This window comes from Erythrolamprus reginae, chromosome 1 (assembly GCF_031021105.1).
Source record: "Erythrolamprus reginae isolate rEryReg1 chromosome 1, rEryReg1.hap1, whole genome shotgun sequence".
Lineage (NCBI taxonomy): Eukaryota > Metazoa > Chordata > Lepidosauria > Squamata > Dipsadidae > Erythrolamprus > Erythrolamprus reginae.
This window is the reverse complement of record NC_091950.1, coordinates 142,079,241-142,094,882: the sequence shown is the minus strand read 5'-3', so window position 1 is coordinate 142,094,882 and position 15,642 is coordinate 142,079,241. Positions and strand designations below refer to the sequence as shown.

Sequence of the window (15,642 nt, the reverse complement as noted above, 5' to 3'; positions counted from 1 at the left end):
ATGAGGGCATGAGTGACTGTGAGCAATGAGTCCCGGTCCAGATAGGGCCACAACTGGTGCACCAGGCGAACCTGGGCAAGCGCCCCCTCGCCACAGCTGAGAGATGGTTTTCTAATGTGAGCTGTGGATCGAGGAGGATGCCCAAGTTGCGAACCCTCTCTGAGGGGGTCAGTAATTCCCCCCCCAGGGTAATGGACGGACAGATGGAATTGTCCTTGGGAGGCAAAACCCACAGCCACTCCGTCTTATCTGGGTTGAGCTTGAGTCTGTTGACACCCATCCAGGCCCCAACAGCCTCCAGGCACCGGCACATCACTTCCACCGCTTCGTTGACTGGGCATGGGGTGGAGATGTAAAGCTGGGTATCATCGGCATATTGATGATACCTCACCCCATGTCCTTGGATGATCTCTCCCAGCGGTTTCATGTAGATGTTAAATAGCAAGGGGGAGAGGACCGACCCCTGAGGCACCCCACAAGGGAGAGACCTCGGAGCCGACCTCTGCCCCCCCACTAACACCGACTGCGACCGGCCAGAGAGATAGGAGGAGAACCACTGGAGAACAGTGCCTCCCACCCCCAGCCCCTCCAACCGGCGCAGAAGGATACCATGGTCGATGGTATCGAAAGCTGCTGAGAGATCGAGGAGCACCAGGACAGAGGATAAACCCCTGTCCCGGGCCCACCAGAGATCATCCATCAACGCGACCAAAGCGGTTTCCGTGCTGTAACCGGGCCTGAAACCCGACTGCTGGGGACCTAGATAATCAGCTTCTTCCAAGGATCGCTGGAGCTGGAGTGCCACCACCTTCTCGACAACCTTCCCCATAAAGGGAAGGTTGGAGACTGGACGATAGTTGTTAAGTACGGCTGGGTCCAGGGAGGGCTTCTTGAGGAGGGGGCGCACAAGCGCTTCTTTATAGAGTGTTGGAAAAACTCCCCTCCCCAAGGAAGCGTTGGTAATCTCCTGGGCCCAGCTCCGTGTCACCTCCCTGCTGGCCGAGACCAACCAGGAGGGACACGGATCCAGTAGATAGGTGGAGGAACTCACAGCTCCAATGGCCTTGTCCACTTCATCAGGTGTCACCAGATCAAACTCTTCCCAGACAGGTGGACAAGTACGTGCTCCAGTCACCTCGACTGACTCATTGTCAGTTGACTCTGTTTTACAATTGGAGTCGAGGTCAGCCGGGATCTGAGCGACTTTATCAGCGAAAAACGTGTTAAAATCCTCGGCACTACTCTGCAAGGGCTCCCTAACTCCCCCCTGGTTAAGAAGGGAGCGGGTCACCCTAAACAGAGCGGCCGGGCGGGATTTCGCTGATGCAATCAAGGCGGCATGGTACGCGCATCTTGCCGCCTTGAGCGCCACTTTGTAAGTCTTAATAAAAGCTCTTACAAGTGTTCGATCAGATTCAGACCTACTCTTCCTCCATCGCTTCTCTAGACGTCTCTTTTGGCGTTTCAACTCCCGGAGCTCCTCGTTGAAACATGGGGCTCTACGGGGTCTAGCGCCACAGAGAGGTCGCAAAGGCGCAATCCGGTCAAGAGCCTCCGCAACAGCCGTGTTCCAGGCCTCCTCAAGAGACTCCGCCGAACTGTGGATGAGTGCCTCTGGAATAACCCCAAGCGCCGTCTGAAAGCCCTCTGGGTCCATCAGGCGTCTGGGGTGGAACATCTTCATTGGTTCCGCCTCCCTGCGGGGAAGGATTGGAGCCAGGAAGTCAAGCCGTAGTAGAAAATGGTCTGACCATGACAAAGGCATTACTTCTAAGCCCCTTAGTCTCAGACCATTTCTCAATTGCTCGGAAAGGAATACCATGTCAGGTGCGTGCCCTCCCTCGTGAGTCGGACCCTGTACTACTTGAGTCAGGTCCATGGCTGTCATGGTGGCCATGAACTCCTGTGCCAACCCAGAGGTTTCGCCGAGTGACGGCAGGTTGAAGTCCCCCAGGACAATGAGTCCGGAGAACTCCACCGCCAACCCGGCTACTTCCTCGAGTAGCACAGGCAGGGCTTTTGACACGCAGCTGGGAGGCAGGTACGTGAGAAATAAGCCCACCTGAACCCCTAAGTCCAACTTCAGCAAGAGAGACTCGCAACCTGCAATTTCCAGAGCAATGAGTCTACGCAGGCAAAGGCTCTCCCTGGCTATAATAGCCACTCCTCCCCCCCTTCCCTGGGGTTGAGGTTGATGCCATATCTTGAAACCCAGCTGGCCAAATTTCGGAGAGAGGAACACCTCCCTCCGAGCCCAGCCAGGTTTCAGTAATACATGCCAGGTCGGACTCCTCATCCAAGATCAGATCCCGGATGAGGAGAGCTTTATTTACCACCGACCTGGCATTAAGCAGCAGCAACCTGAGTCCAGGGCCAGAGTTACACTCATCACCAGTACCCAAGATTGGGCTCACAGAGCCAGAACAAGGGACCGTTATTAGGCAACGGTCCCTCGTTCCCCTGGAATGGCTAGCTCTGTGGCCCCCGCCATATCTGCCTCTCCCCAGCAACACAGGGATATTCCGACCCTCTGCCACCCCAGAGATCGGTGCCCCTTCCTCTCCTGTCTCCCGAGCGTCAGGTGGGCCAAATCTATCATTCACATTACTATCAATCAACTCATCCATACCATAACCCCACCCACCCCCACCAACCCAATCATACCAATCATTCCATTCATACCCACAAGTATATTTATCCCAGTCATCCATTACTTAGCACCCCAATTATATTAAAAAACAATTAAATTAGTAACAGTATAAAATAGCAATTGATAAAAATTTAAAACACTCAAACCCCCAATGTTATTAAAAAATTAAATTAATGGTAGTTAAAACACGTAAAATGTATCACAATAAATACACTAATAAAAAGATAATAGATACAAATAGAAAAAAAATAGAATATATAAAATATAGGTAATAATGCAGCAATTCAGTTGGTTAAAATAGATCCAGTCAGCAGCAAATGACAAAAGAGCCAATGTCTCAGGTGGTAAAGTCAAAAATTGTTCAGAGTCAAGAGTCATTTGCTGTATAGGAAGGATAGAATAGAGAGAAGGGGAGGTGGAGTAGCCATCTATGTTACGGAAAGTCTAAAAACAACACTAATTCAAAATACATGTAAAGATCTGGAGACTCTCTGGATTTGCATGCAAAATAAAGAAGGTTCTGTCATTAGAATTGGGGTGATCTATAGGCCTCCAGGGCAATCTGAGGAATATGACAACAAGATGGTGGATGAAATTACCCAAATGGCAGTAAAGGGAGATATTGTGGTTATGGGTGATTTCAACATGCCTGATGTTAACTGGAATATTCCCAGTGCCCTTACATGCAAAAGTAAGAATATAGTAGAGGCCTTTACAGGAGCAGCTCTGGCGCAGCTGGTTAAGACACTGACTAGAGTGGAGAATATTCTAGATTTAGTCTTTACGAATGGGAATTGGGTTTCAGAGGCTAAGGTGGGAGAAAATTTAGGTTGCAGTGACCATCTATGTTTGTGGTTTGATGTAAAAACTGATTGTGAGCAATCCTATACTGCAACCAAAGTATTGGATTTCAGAAAAACAAATTTTAATGCAATGGGGGAATATTTAAATAATGAATTAAAGGGGAGGGATAAAGTGGCAGGAGCGAGCACCCAGTGGACTGTATTAAAAAAGGCCATCTTAAAAGCCACTGGACTCTATGTAAGGCAAATAACTAAAGGTAAAAGGAAGAAGAAACTGCTATGGTTAACAATGATATAAGGGCTATAGTCAATGAAAAAAGGCTGCCTATAGGAGTTTTAAAGAGTCTGGAAGTATAGCTGATAGAGAGGTGTATAAAATGAGACAGAAGGAGGCGAAACAGATAATATATGCTGCTAAAGCCTCAAAAGAGGAAGAAATTGCCAAATCTGTAAAGAAGGGGGATAAACCCTTCTTCAGATATATTAGTGATAGGAAGAAGAAAAACTGCAGCATCATGAAGCTTAGTACCGGGAACAATACGCTACCACTAAGGGAGACGGCTTAGGTGGGTGGGGGAAGAAGAGGTGGCGGTGGGCGGCAGTAAGCAACAGTGATGGAAAAAGAGGCAGCCGTGCCCTTTGGTGCTTGAGGTGACACTGAGCTGCGGGCGGAGGCTACCGGTGGGTTGTGACGGGCCCACCGCAAGCCATCCCTGCGATTAGCGCATGGCCCCGACCCAACAATGCCCTCAGCTCCTGCCCCCTTGGGCAAGTTAGGGTGGTCTTGTCCGCCCGCAAAGCTCGGCTTCAAGTGGAGCATACAAACGCTCTGAGAATTAAAGGGGAGGGATCGGGAGGCTGGGGCGGAAGTGGAGCTTTTATTTAAAGAAGCAGGAACGGCTGGGGTGCAGGGGGAGGAGAGTTAAAATGCACAGTACTGTACATCGGGCGGCTGCAGGAAAACCTGTGGTGTTCCAAAAAACCACAGGGTATTTTTTCCAATAATATTTTTTGAAAACTCGTGGTATAGCCTTTGCACGAAAGTCGGACCCATGAAAGTCAAGGGGCCACTGTATATTCTACCTGGGGCTGCCCTCGAATATAATTTGGAAGCTACGGCTGGTTCAAACTCCAGCAGCACAAGCAATAATGAATGCTTTTCACATAGAAACATAGAAGACTGACGGCAGAAAAAGACCTCATGGTCCATGTGGTCTGCCCTTGTACTATTTCCTGTATTTTTATCTTAGGATGGATATATGTTTATCCCAGGCATGTTTAAATTCAGTTATTGTAGATTTACCAACCACGTCTGCTGGAAGTTTGTTCCAAGCATCTACTCATTCAGTAAAATAATATTTTCTCATGTTGCTTTTGATTTTCCCCCCAACTAACTTCAGACTGTGTCCCCTTGTTCTTGTGTTCACTTTCCTATTAAAAACACTTCCCTCCTGAACCTTATTTAACCCTTTGACATATTTAAATACTTCGATCATGTCCCCCCCTTTTCCTTCTGTCCTCCAGACTATATAGATTGAGCTCATTAAGACCTTCCACCATTCTTGTAGCCCATCTTTGGACCCATTCAATTTTGTCAATATCTTTTTGTAGGTGAGGTCTCCAGAACTGGACACAGTATTCCAAATGTGGTCTCACCAGCGCTCTATATAGCGGGATCACAATCTCCCTCTTCCTGCTTGTTATACCTCTAGCTATGCAGCCAAGCATCCTACTTGCTTTTCCTACCGTCCAACCACACTGCTCACCCATTTTGAGACTCAGAAATCACTACCCCTAAATCCTTCTCTTCTGAAATTTTTGCTAACACATAACTGCCAATACAATACTCAGATTGAGGATTCCCTTTCCCCAAGTGCATTATTGCATTTGGAAACATTAAACTGCAGTTTCCATTGCTTCGACCACTTATCTAGTAAAGCTAAATCATTTGCCATATTACAGACCCCTCCAGGAATATCAACCCTATTGCACACTTTAGAGTCATAGGCAAACCTTCCCTACCAAACCTTCCACTATGTCACTCACAAACATAAAATTAAAAAGAATAGGACCCAGAACAGACCCTGGCGGTACAATGTCTGAATTGGGTTAGAAGCACCTATGAGTGCTATGTATGAGAAGCACCCATACAAAATTTTGTTTCACATCTACTTTACATAGGTGCTAGGCACTACATGGTCTTTTTACTGTTGTCGTTTTAATGAAAAACAAAATAACAAACCAAATCCATATTTAATTGTTCCCTTTTATTAGATCGACGAAGAAGTGCTAATGAATAATGAGTATGATTTTCCCGAAAAAGTTCAAAGAAGTTGCAAGGATGAAGGTAAAGAAGAACGAATATTCACAGTGAGCGGCATTGAAAGTGGGAAGAAGTATCAAGTGAGAGGCAAACCTAATGACAGTCTGCTTAGTACCCTCAGGTCTAGTAAAAATATTTGTGACTGGATGGACAGAAAGAAAACAGAAGAGTTCCACTTAATAGAGAAGAAAGGTTTTTGGGATGTTTGTTTCAATCTGGGAATGCCTTTAAAGTATATATCTGACGGCTCACAATTTGAAATGAAATCCTACAAGCTAACCAAAAAGAATACTAATGAAGTATGGTATCGCCACTATGGCGATAGGAAAGAAGATTGTGTAGTGTTCTATGTCAAAGGAAGAGGTTCTAGAATGGAAAGCCGTGGAGCACAGAGCTGTAGGTTAATCAAAAACCTCAGCCTATTTAAAGAAAATTGCACATTTTGTATATTTGCCCCTAGAGGAGAATCCATAAAAGACGCCCTGTGCAATGATGGCCGCTTTCTGCCATTGCTAAAAGAAACGGATTGGACACTGGTAAAAGATGGAATAAGCATCGATAACGATTTTTTAGTTGCCACATCAAATGAAGTTTATGAAATTGAGGTGGAGTCTAAGAAACGTGCCAGATATAGACGTGATCTAAACAAGAAACAGAACGATTTAAATTTAAATATTATTGAAAAATCACAGCCACCACCTGATTTTGAGGAAGGGCAGCTCATTGCTTCTAAAAAACAGGAGGAGCAGCTCTCGTGGTTATATCCTAAGCATTTGAAAATAAAACAAAACATTCAGAATTTTTTTACAAATAACCAAAGAAATGTCCCCCAAGTTTATATAAGAAACTTTGGCAAGGAGATAAATGACTCTCTTCCATTCACATCGGTGAGGGATGCTGCTATATATGGTGGTTCAGTTGGATATATAGAATGGAGGAATGGGGCTGCAACTTGCTTTGTTCTCCGTGGTAGATATATATTAACGTGTTACCATGTGATAAAGTTGATAGTTGGAGAAGGAATTGAAGCAGAGGACTGGGGAAATAGAATTAAGCAATCAGCCCGGGTGACTTTCACTTATGAAAGAAAACTGTATCCTACAGGAAAATGGTTCTCATTGGAAAACTGGTTTGAAATAGCAGATGAGGATCTTGATTTTGCTGTCCTGAAATTGGAAGAAAATGAAATTAATCCACCACCAGGATTGTTGCAATTAAATTTCCCACCACCAGCAAATGGTCTCATTTTTATCATAGGGCACCCAAATGGAGGAGTCAAGTCTGTAGGTAACTGTGTTGTTGTCAGTATATTTGAACGTGAGAAGGCATTTAGGGATTCTTTGCAGCAAAACCAGAAAAATGAACATTGCCACTCTGTATGTGGTTACAGGCCAGAGGAAAGATGCATCCATATGTATCATCCAAACATTTTTCGGGAATTTTGTAGTAATCCTAATGTTATCACTTACAATACCTGTTTTTTGGAAGGGTCTTCGGGTTCACCGGTGTTTAACAGAGATGGGGAGCTTGTTGCTTTGCACTCTGCTGGATATGCTTATAAAATGAGAAACAAAGACTGCAGCATAATTGAAATTGGCTATTCAATTCACTCAATTATTTCAAAAATTGAATCCAAATTTAAAACTTGGTATGATGCTGTAATTGGTCCTCATGCAGGGGAAGATAGCTCACATGTGGATGCATTTTTGAGTGAAGCAACGGAGGAAATGGATTGTAGTTAATATTATATTGTTAAAGTTCAGTCCACCTCCAAAAACTGAAATTGCTTGAAGATAAATTATCTGCCAAGGTTCTGCTTTCCTTGTATTTAGATCAGTTTGAGACAGATATATTTATTTTCAAATATAAACACTGAACATTTCTGCCACTACATTACGTTTTTCAACTAGTGCCTCGAAGATGAGTGTCTATTGCATTTTTAGAGCTCCCAGTAGTGATAAATTATTTTGCAGTTTTGTATTTGTACTTCTTCCTTTATGCAAACACTGTCTTATATTATTTGGGAGAGAAGAAGAGTGGAACTAAAGTGAGATTGTAGTTAGTGACTTACAACATTTTCTAGTATACTGTAATCCAGTCATTAATGTGATGTAAGCACTGTCCTTTTTACTGTTATTTTGTCACAACAATGGTTTGATGATTATAGAAAATACAGTGTTCCCTCACTTTTCGCGGAGGTTGTGTTCCGAGACCGCCCGCGAAAGTTGAATTTCCGCGAAGTAGAGATGCGGAAGTAAATACACTATTTTTGGCTATGAACAGTATCACAAGCCTTCCCTTAACACATTAAACCCCTAAATTACAATTTTCCATTCCCTTAGCAACCATTCAGATTATTACTCACCATGTTTATTTATTAAAGTTTATTTTAAAAAATATTTATTAAAGGCAGCTGAAAGTTTGGCGATGACATATGACGTCATCGGGTGGGAAAAACCATGGTATAGGGAAAAAACCCCGCAAAGTATTTTTTAATTAATATTTTTGAAAAACCGTGGTATAGACTTTCCGCGAAGTTCGAACCTGCGAAAATCGAGGGAACACTGTACTAGAAAAGTGTGTTCCTCACTGCTGAATCAAAGCATTATCCAACAGTACTTGAAATGGTAGAAAATTAAATAGCCATCTTATTTTGCCTGTATTACTTTTCTGCTCAGTCACAGTCAGTTGTTAGCCTTCTCTTCAAGGTAACAGTCTTAGATTTTATAGTGTTAAAGCTGCACTTTGATGCTGTTTGAATAAGGGAAGAAATACAACTAAGGATGACTTCAACCTTACCCTATCCTACTTAGGGGTTGGGACTAAAATGAAGGCTATTTCAAGAAGAAGGTGCCAGGACATGGTGCCATCGTTTAAAAAAACAGAAACAAGCTTCGACAGTTTGGAATCTGGATAGTAGGCAGTGTAAATAATCTGTGTTCCTGACATGGAGATTGGAAAAGGATTTTACAGGTTATTCTGGTCAAAACATTATCTAAATACTAATCTATAGCGCAGTGATTGGCAACTTTTCCAGTTGAGATAAATTTCACCAATAAGGGCAACCAGAGTTTTATTGCAGGATAGGTTTTGATTGTGTTTTTTTTTTAATGGGAGATACGGATATTACTTTTAGTTTACTGGGCTTAATATTGTTTTTAACTTCTATTAGAAAGTTTTGCTTCAAAATTTCATCAGCCCAATCTTGAGTGACTTCAGATATCTAAAAAATGGAGCCATATGCCACCCTCAGTCGACCAACTGTATTTTGCTCCCTTATCAAATTATTGATAAATCTGATAAGTGAATGGGGAGTAGATGTCACAATTTTGCTATCTTGTATGGTTTAAATCAGGGGTCCCCAAACTTTTTACACAGGGGGCCAGTTCACTGTCCCTCGGACTGTTGGAGGGCCGGACTATAAAAAAAACTATGAACAAATCCCTATGCACACTGCACATACCTTATTTTAACGTAAAAAACCAAAATGGGAACGTACTATTTAGAGGGGGGGGGGGGGGGGGAGAAGTCTGAAATTCATATATGTTTATGTTTTGTTTTTAATTTTCTTTTGTTAACATCTGATTGGTTATACAAGGTTTTCTTGGTTTATAGAAAAATATATAAAAATATTTATAGAAAAATATATAAAGAAAGAAGAAAGCACTTTGGCATAATGGTTAAGTTAGAAATATAATTGGTGTACTTTTTGAAGGAACATTAAGGAGGGAATTTAATTAAAAGAAAAGTATGTACCTGGATCACAACATTAGAAAAAAAACTTTTGCAACTTTTTTGATGATTGATCTTAGTTACTGACAAAATACTGCATTTTATTCAGGGAAAATTAGATGGTACATTGTATTGTTTGAATGTATGTTGAGAGAATTTTTTAAAAAAATTTACACCCCCCCCCAAAAAGTCCTTCCTTCCTCCACCCCTCAATTCATTTCATTCTTCCTTCCTTCCTTCCTTCCTTCCTTGTTCCCTCCATTTCTTCTTCTTTCCCTCCCTCCCTCCCTCCTTCCCTCCTTTCCACTTTTCTCTTCCCTCTCCCTTTTTCCCCTTCTTTCTCATTTGTTTTGTTTCCCTCTCCCTCGTTCTTTCCCTCCATCATTTTCTCATTTTTCTCTTTTTCTCTCTCACATTCCCTCCCCCTCTCACTTGTTTTCTCTCCCTCTCTCTCATGCTTTCCTTCTCTCTCTCTCCTTTTCTTCTCTCTTCCTTCCTCTCTTCTTTTTTTTTCTGCCCTGCAACGCGCCGCGAGCCAGTCGGCTGCAAGCAGAAGCTCCAAGACAGTGGCACCGACGTCGGGTCGCAGTACATTGCTGGCGCTACGCTTGGGTACAGGGCTGGCACTGGCCCGCTGGCTGGGCTGGGACGGAGGTGCCAGCCCCATGCGCAGCGCCAGCAATGTACGGCGTCCTGCAACACATCAAGCCGCCGCCGCCGGTGCCTTGCAGCCAACCGCCCCACTGCCGCCTTACGGCTACTGCTCAGTGCCCTCCCACTCGACCCACATTTGGCAGCGCCACCTTCGCGGCTTGCCCTGCTGCCCCACGCCCGCCAGAGCTGCCCAGTGCAGCCGAAGCTCAGGGTGGAGTAGGCGGCGGTGGCTGCTTCAGGCCTGCCCCCAAGCTAAGCTTCCTTTGGCTTCCTTCGATGAAAAGCTGCAAAGCTCACCTGCCGCCTCGAAGGAAGCCAAAGGAAGCTCAGCTCAACGAGGACCGGGTGTTGGTCCCTTGAAGCTGCCGCCGCCCCCCACCAAGGAGATCCCTTCGCCCAAACGGAGGCGGCGGCGGCGGCGAGCTCAAGGAACCAAGAGCCGGTCTTTCTCGGCGCTGAATTGTTGCAGCTCCTGAGGCCGCCTCCGCCTCCGGGCGAAGGGATCTCCTCGGTGGGCGGCCTCGGTCCGAAAAGGAGCCAGTCGTTTTCGAACCGAGGCCGCCCATCGAGAAGATCCCTTCGCCCGGAGGCGGAGGCGGCCTCAGAAGCTGCAACAATTCAGCGCCGAGAAAGACCGGCTCTTGGTTCCTTGAGCTCGCCGCCGCCGCCTCTGTTCGGGCGAAGGGATCTCCTTGGTGGGCGGTCTTGTTTATTGCCCCCTCCAGATGCTCTTGCAGGGCTTCCAGGCTCCCCACGGGCAGCGAAGAAGCAAAAAAGCAGCACTCTCCCGCTCTCTCTCTCCTTCTCTTTCTTGCGTTATTTCTCTCTCACTCCCTTTCTATGTCTTCCTCTTTCTCTCTCTCTCTCTCTCTCTCCCTCTCCGCAGCAGACCCCCCCACACGCCAAAAGTGCCCAAGCGCGCGCAAACCTCACCGGTGCAAAAAAAAAAAAAAAAAGCGGCACTGGAGGGACAAAGACGATCTGCAGCTGAGCGTCTGGAGGAGGAGGAGGCGGAAAGCCAGGGGGCGGAGAGGAAAGCAATTGGCCAATTTCTTTCTCAGAGGAACTGTTGCTGCTCTGCCATAGGGTGCTTTCCTCCCCGCCCCCCCTGGCTTTCTTCTTCCTTGCCGCCGCCAGACGCTCGGCAGCAGAGTGGAGATGAGATTCGGGAACTTCGTATATTATAGATGGTAAAATCTCCTACGCTGCCGCGGGCCGGGTAAATGACCTCAGCGGGCCGCATCCGGCCCGCGGGCCGTAGTTTGGGGACCGCTGGTTTAAATATAATAGCTATTCAGTGAGTACACTGTAGTCTAGATGTTGAATCGCAGTTCCCAAAAATGTTGACATCATTTTGATTATGGGATCAGCAGTCAAAAATATCTCTAGAGAGATTATGTGGGGATCTTTTTTTATGGGTTCTCTAATGGGATTCTTCTTGGGTTCTCTGTTAGTTTCTTTTTATTTATTTATTTATTTATTATTATTAGAGTTGGAAGGGACCTTTTAGGTCATCTAGTCCAAACCCCCGCTCAAGTAGGAGTCACTACACCATTTCAGACAAGGAAGAGGGTTTCTGACCCTCTTCCCACTCCCCCACCCCGTTGCAGCCTGAGCAGGCTTGGTGCTAAGTTTTTTTTAACATGGGGAGGGGCTTTTGAAAGGTTTGCCTTGGGGAACAAATAACTCTGCTCCTTTCACTCTTTCGCATGCTCAGGTGTCGGTTGCTTCGGGTCTCTGGCATGCGCATGTGTGCATCCCAGTAAAATTTGGTTATGCGCACAGTTCCAGTTTTACTACCAGTGCAATGTCCTCATCCGTACCGGTAGGAACCCAATACTGCCCATGCTTCTATATCACTTGATTTCTTTGTTGATTGGGATTAGAAGGCCATCTCCCTGATGCTAGAGCAGGGCTTTCCAATCGTGGCAACTTTAAGATATGTGGACTTCAACTCCCCCATCCATGCTGCCTAGGGGATCCTGGAAGTTGAAAACCACATTTCTTAAAATTGCCAAGATCAGGACCCCCTGTGCGAAAATTCTCATTTTGGGTGTTTGGGGAGAGGAGACAAAATGCCATTGTCTTGTGTTGAGATACACCAGTGCTTCTCAATTATTTTCTTTGACAATCCTTCCTCCCAGGTAGAAGTAAACATTTCCCCCCCAACTCTCCCATCTGGCCCCAATGGAATTTTAGTATTAATATTTATTATTTTACTTATTATAAGCTGCAAGCAAACTATTGACTGGGAAAGGTTGCTCTACCCACTTACTCTGTTTTTAATTATTTTTAATTATTTTTCCAAGTATTTTCTCAGGGATTGATGTTAAGCTAATTGGTCTGTAGTTACCTGGGTCTGTTTTTTTTAACCTTTTTTATAAATTTTTTTTGGTCAGTTTTGTCTATTTTTTAAAAAATTAATAAAATATATTGAAAAAAAATTTTTTTTAACCTTTTTTATAAATGGGGACCATGTCAACTTGTTTCCAAGTAACTCAGATCCATGCTACTTACCTAACTGTAATTTCCTAACTTTGATGTTAAATTTAATATTTATGACTTATTATTGCTTTTTGTATCGCAGAGTGTTAGCAATAAAGTTTTGGATTCCTTGAGCCATGTTTCCATTCCTGTCTCTTGCAACTTAATATTCGTAAGAAACTTTAAACCAGGAAACCAATAAGACAGCATTGTGTGTATTGTAATTTGCCACAAATACCAGCTGGCGGCAACAAGATCTATTAAAGCATAGCTTGGCCAAGCATTTGGGCTTAGAAAAATCAGAGACAAGACAAATTAATACTATTGAATGCAATTATTCCCATATAAAATTAGAACAGCAAGTAATATAAAGGCAGAATTGATGATGCAAAAAGCTTTCAATAATTGGCGCTGAGGGAAAAGCGATACAGTGGTACCTCGACATACGAGTTTAATTCGTGCCAGAGCCGACTTCGTATGTCAATCAATTCGTATCTCGAACCAATGCATTTAGATTTGGCTTTTCGCGCCGAGATAACTGGAAAAAATGGAATTCTTGCTAGTGGACGCTCGGCTCGTATCCTGAATTTGAGCTCGGGTGTCAAACAGAAATTTTGCTTGCATCTCAGCTCGTAACTTGGAATACTCGCATGTGGAGCAGCTCGTATCTAGAGGTACTACTGTACAATGAAAATTCCCAAACTACTAAATCTCTATCAACAATGTCCTGTCTTGGATGGGTATGTGAATTCTTGGCAAGTCTTGTACCCACAGGAAGACTTTGTCTTATATTATCAGGTGTTTTTGATGGAGTGGCTGAACTGAGTTGGAGGTAGTCATTCATCCTCGTGATTCTTCCTTCTCTGCAGCTTTTGATATCACTTCCAGGGGTTGGGGATTGCGGGCCATGGTTTCATGTTAGTACTCCATTGGTATTGGTTTCGGGGAGAGATCAGTTCCTAGGCCACTCCTGTGTGGAGAGTTGCTATGCTGCCCTAATGTCTCTGCCAATTTTTCAACATCTCGGAGGTGAAATCCAATTTTCTTTGCTACCGGTTCTGTGGACGTGGCGTGGTGGCTAATGAGACTGGTTGCGTGTGGCCAACTTTTAAAAAAACTTTTAAAAGCATTTTAATTACCATTCTCCCCAGTCAGTGGTTCATTTCCCTTCCATGCAACCATCAATATCTCACCATTTGACATGATTTGTATACCTCAAACCTCAGCATTTGCAGCTAAGGCCCTTCCTGGAACAACCCACCACTCTTGCTGCCCTCCCAGCCTGGCTGCAGATGTCCGCTTGCTTTCTCCCTTCTCCCGCTGTGAAACGAAAGCGAATGGCAGTGGTGGTGCTCCGGGAGGGTAGACGGACATCTGCAGCCAGGTGGGGAGGGAGTACAGCGAGAGAGGCAGTGGTTGCCCCTTCCAACTGCAGCGCGCTGAGGTGCTGCAAAGTCCCTGAGGGGAGCGATGTCTCAGAGGGACTTAGAGCAACCCAACCAAGGGGGGGTCACTCACGAACGCCAATCCTAGAAAGAAGACTTGGACACATTTCTCTCTGGGTGATGAGACACAGTATTGAGCTGTGCACCTCCTTTTATTGGGGGAATATGCAAATGGGAATGATTACACGCACATGTCAAGTGATATACAAACATCCAATAACGTAACTCTAAGATATGACACAACTTCCGAGTCCTTCCTATCTCCATATGGCACATAACCAGTTTCCACTGAGCAAATGTCTCTCATGGCCAATTTCCTGGGACCTTTTGTTGTTTAACACAGCTATCTCCTGTTTACCACAAAGCAAGGTGTTTTATCACAGCCTTCATCCTGTTTACCCCAGGCAATGTAAATTGCATCCTTTGATCACATAGTTCTTTTCCTGCTGACACATTCTTGTTATCCGAGGAGAGTTACTGAACCGTTTTAGGACCAGTCATTTCCTTAATTTCACCAGAAGTACAGACTTATCTTATGTGACTTTTACGTGCAGTCCTGTCCTGGCTAATGGAATAAAAGTGTATAAGGCATTTATGCTAGAAGTACAGATATCAAATCCTATCCTAACATTATGCTATATCAGTCAGCCACAGCGCGCTACCTCCCAGGCCAAAGGAAAAATACTACGAGCTCCACGGTGGCATGGTCGAGCCTGTCCCTCTCCCTGCGCAGGGGTCTGCTGCCCATCCAGGTGCCAGCGGCTTCCGTGCCTCTCGCTCCGCTTCCTTGCCAGTGGGAAGTGGCACAGCGGCCGAGCCTTCTTCCCCTATAGCGTCGGACTCCATGGGCCAGTTCTTGGAGTGGTGCTGGCAGTTGGCCAAGCTGATCTGCAAAGAGAGCAGGCACGTGGCGGGGTGGGAAGCCAGTGGGCTGCTTTGGAGCCCCAAACCCCACAGAGCTGGCATGGGAGGCATGTGGGTCCAGGTGGAAGGAGAACCTTTTCTGCAGCATCCCCCTCCCCTATTTGGATTACCCTGCAAGGGGGGGGGGCTTTGCATTTGTAGAAATGGGACAGGTGCATATGCAGAAGCCCTGAGAAATCCGCCTGCCCTGGAGCAGTGCCACTGCCACTCCTCTCAGCCCCAGTGCAGCCTCTGCATTTCCACCAGGGGGCGCCCACCCATTCATTGGCTGGGTTGAGCTGGATGCTGACCTTGGAAGGCAAGAGGCCGTGGGGGACCTCTAGAAGGCAGGCAAGCATGGCAGGGATGTGGGGAAGGAACTAGGCTGCTAGCTCCCTTCTCCGTGGCTCCGACATGCTTGCCTGCCTTCCACATGGCCTTCTGTTTGCATGCCTGCTGGCCACGGGGATGCTGGGTAGGCCACATCGAAGGCAAACATGGTAGTGCTGTGTGTTATGGGGAAGGGAGTAGGGGAGTTATTTACTTACTTACTTACTTACTTACTTACTTACTTACTTACTTACTTACTTACTTACTTACTTACTTACTTATTAGATTTGTATGCTGCCCCTCTCCAGAGACTCGGAG

General features: G+C 45.3%; 1 protein-coding gene across 3 annotated transcripts in view; it reads left to right on the top strand.

The window, feature by feature from the left end:
- The window catches only part of FAM111A (FAM111 trypsin like peptidase A), a 50,911-nt gene extending 43,258 nt beyond the window's left edge, over nucleotides 1-7,653 (top strand). For all 3 annotated transcript variants that reach the window (XM_070727022.1, XM_070727008.1, XM_070727016.1), the window contains exon 3: nucleotides 5,728-7,653. In XM_070727022.1, coding sequence (XP_070583123.1) covers nucleotides 5,728-7,518 — 1,791 coding nt within the window. In that variant the 3' untranslated portion in view covers nucleotides 7,519-7,653. The remainder of the gene's footprint in view (nucleotides 1-5,727) is intronic.
- Nucleotides 7,654-15,642: the final 7,989 nt, after the last annotated feature.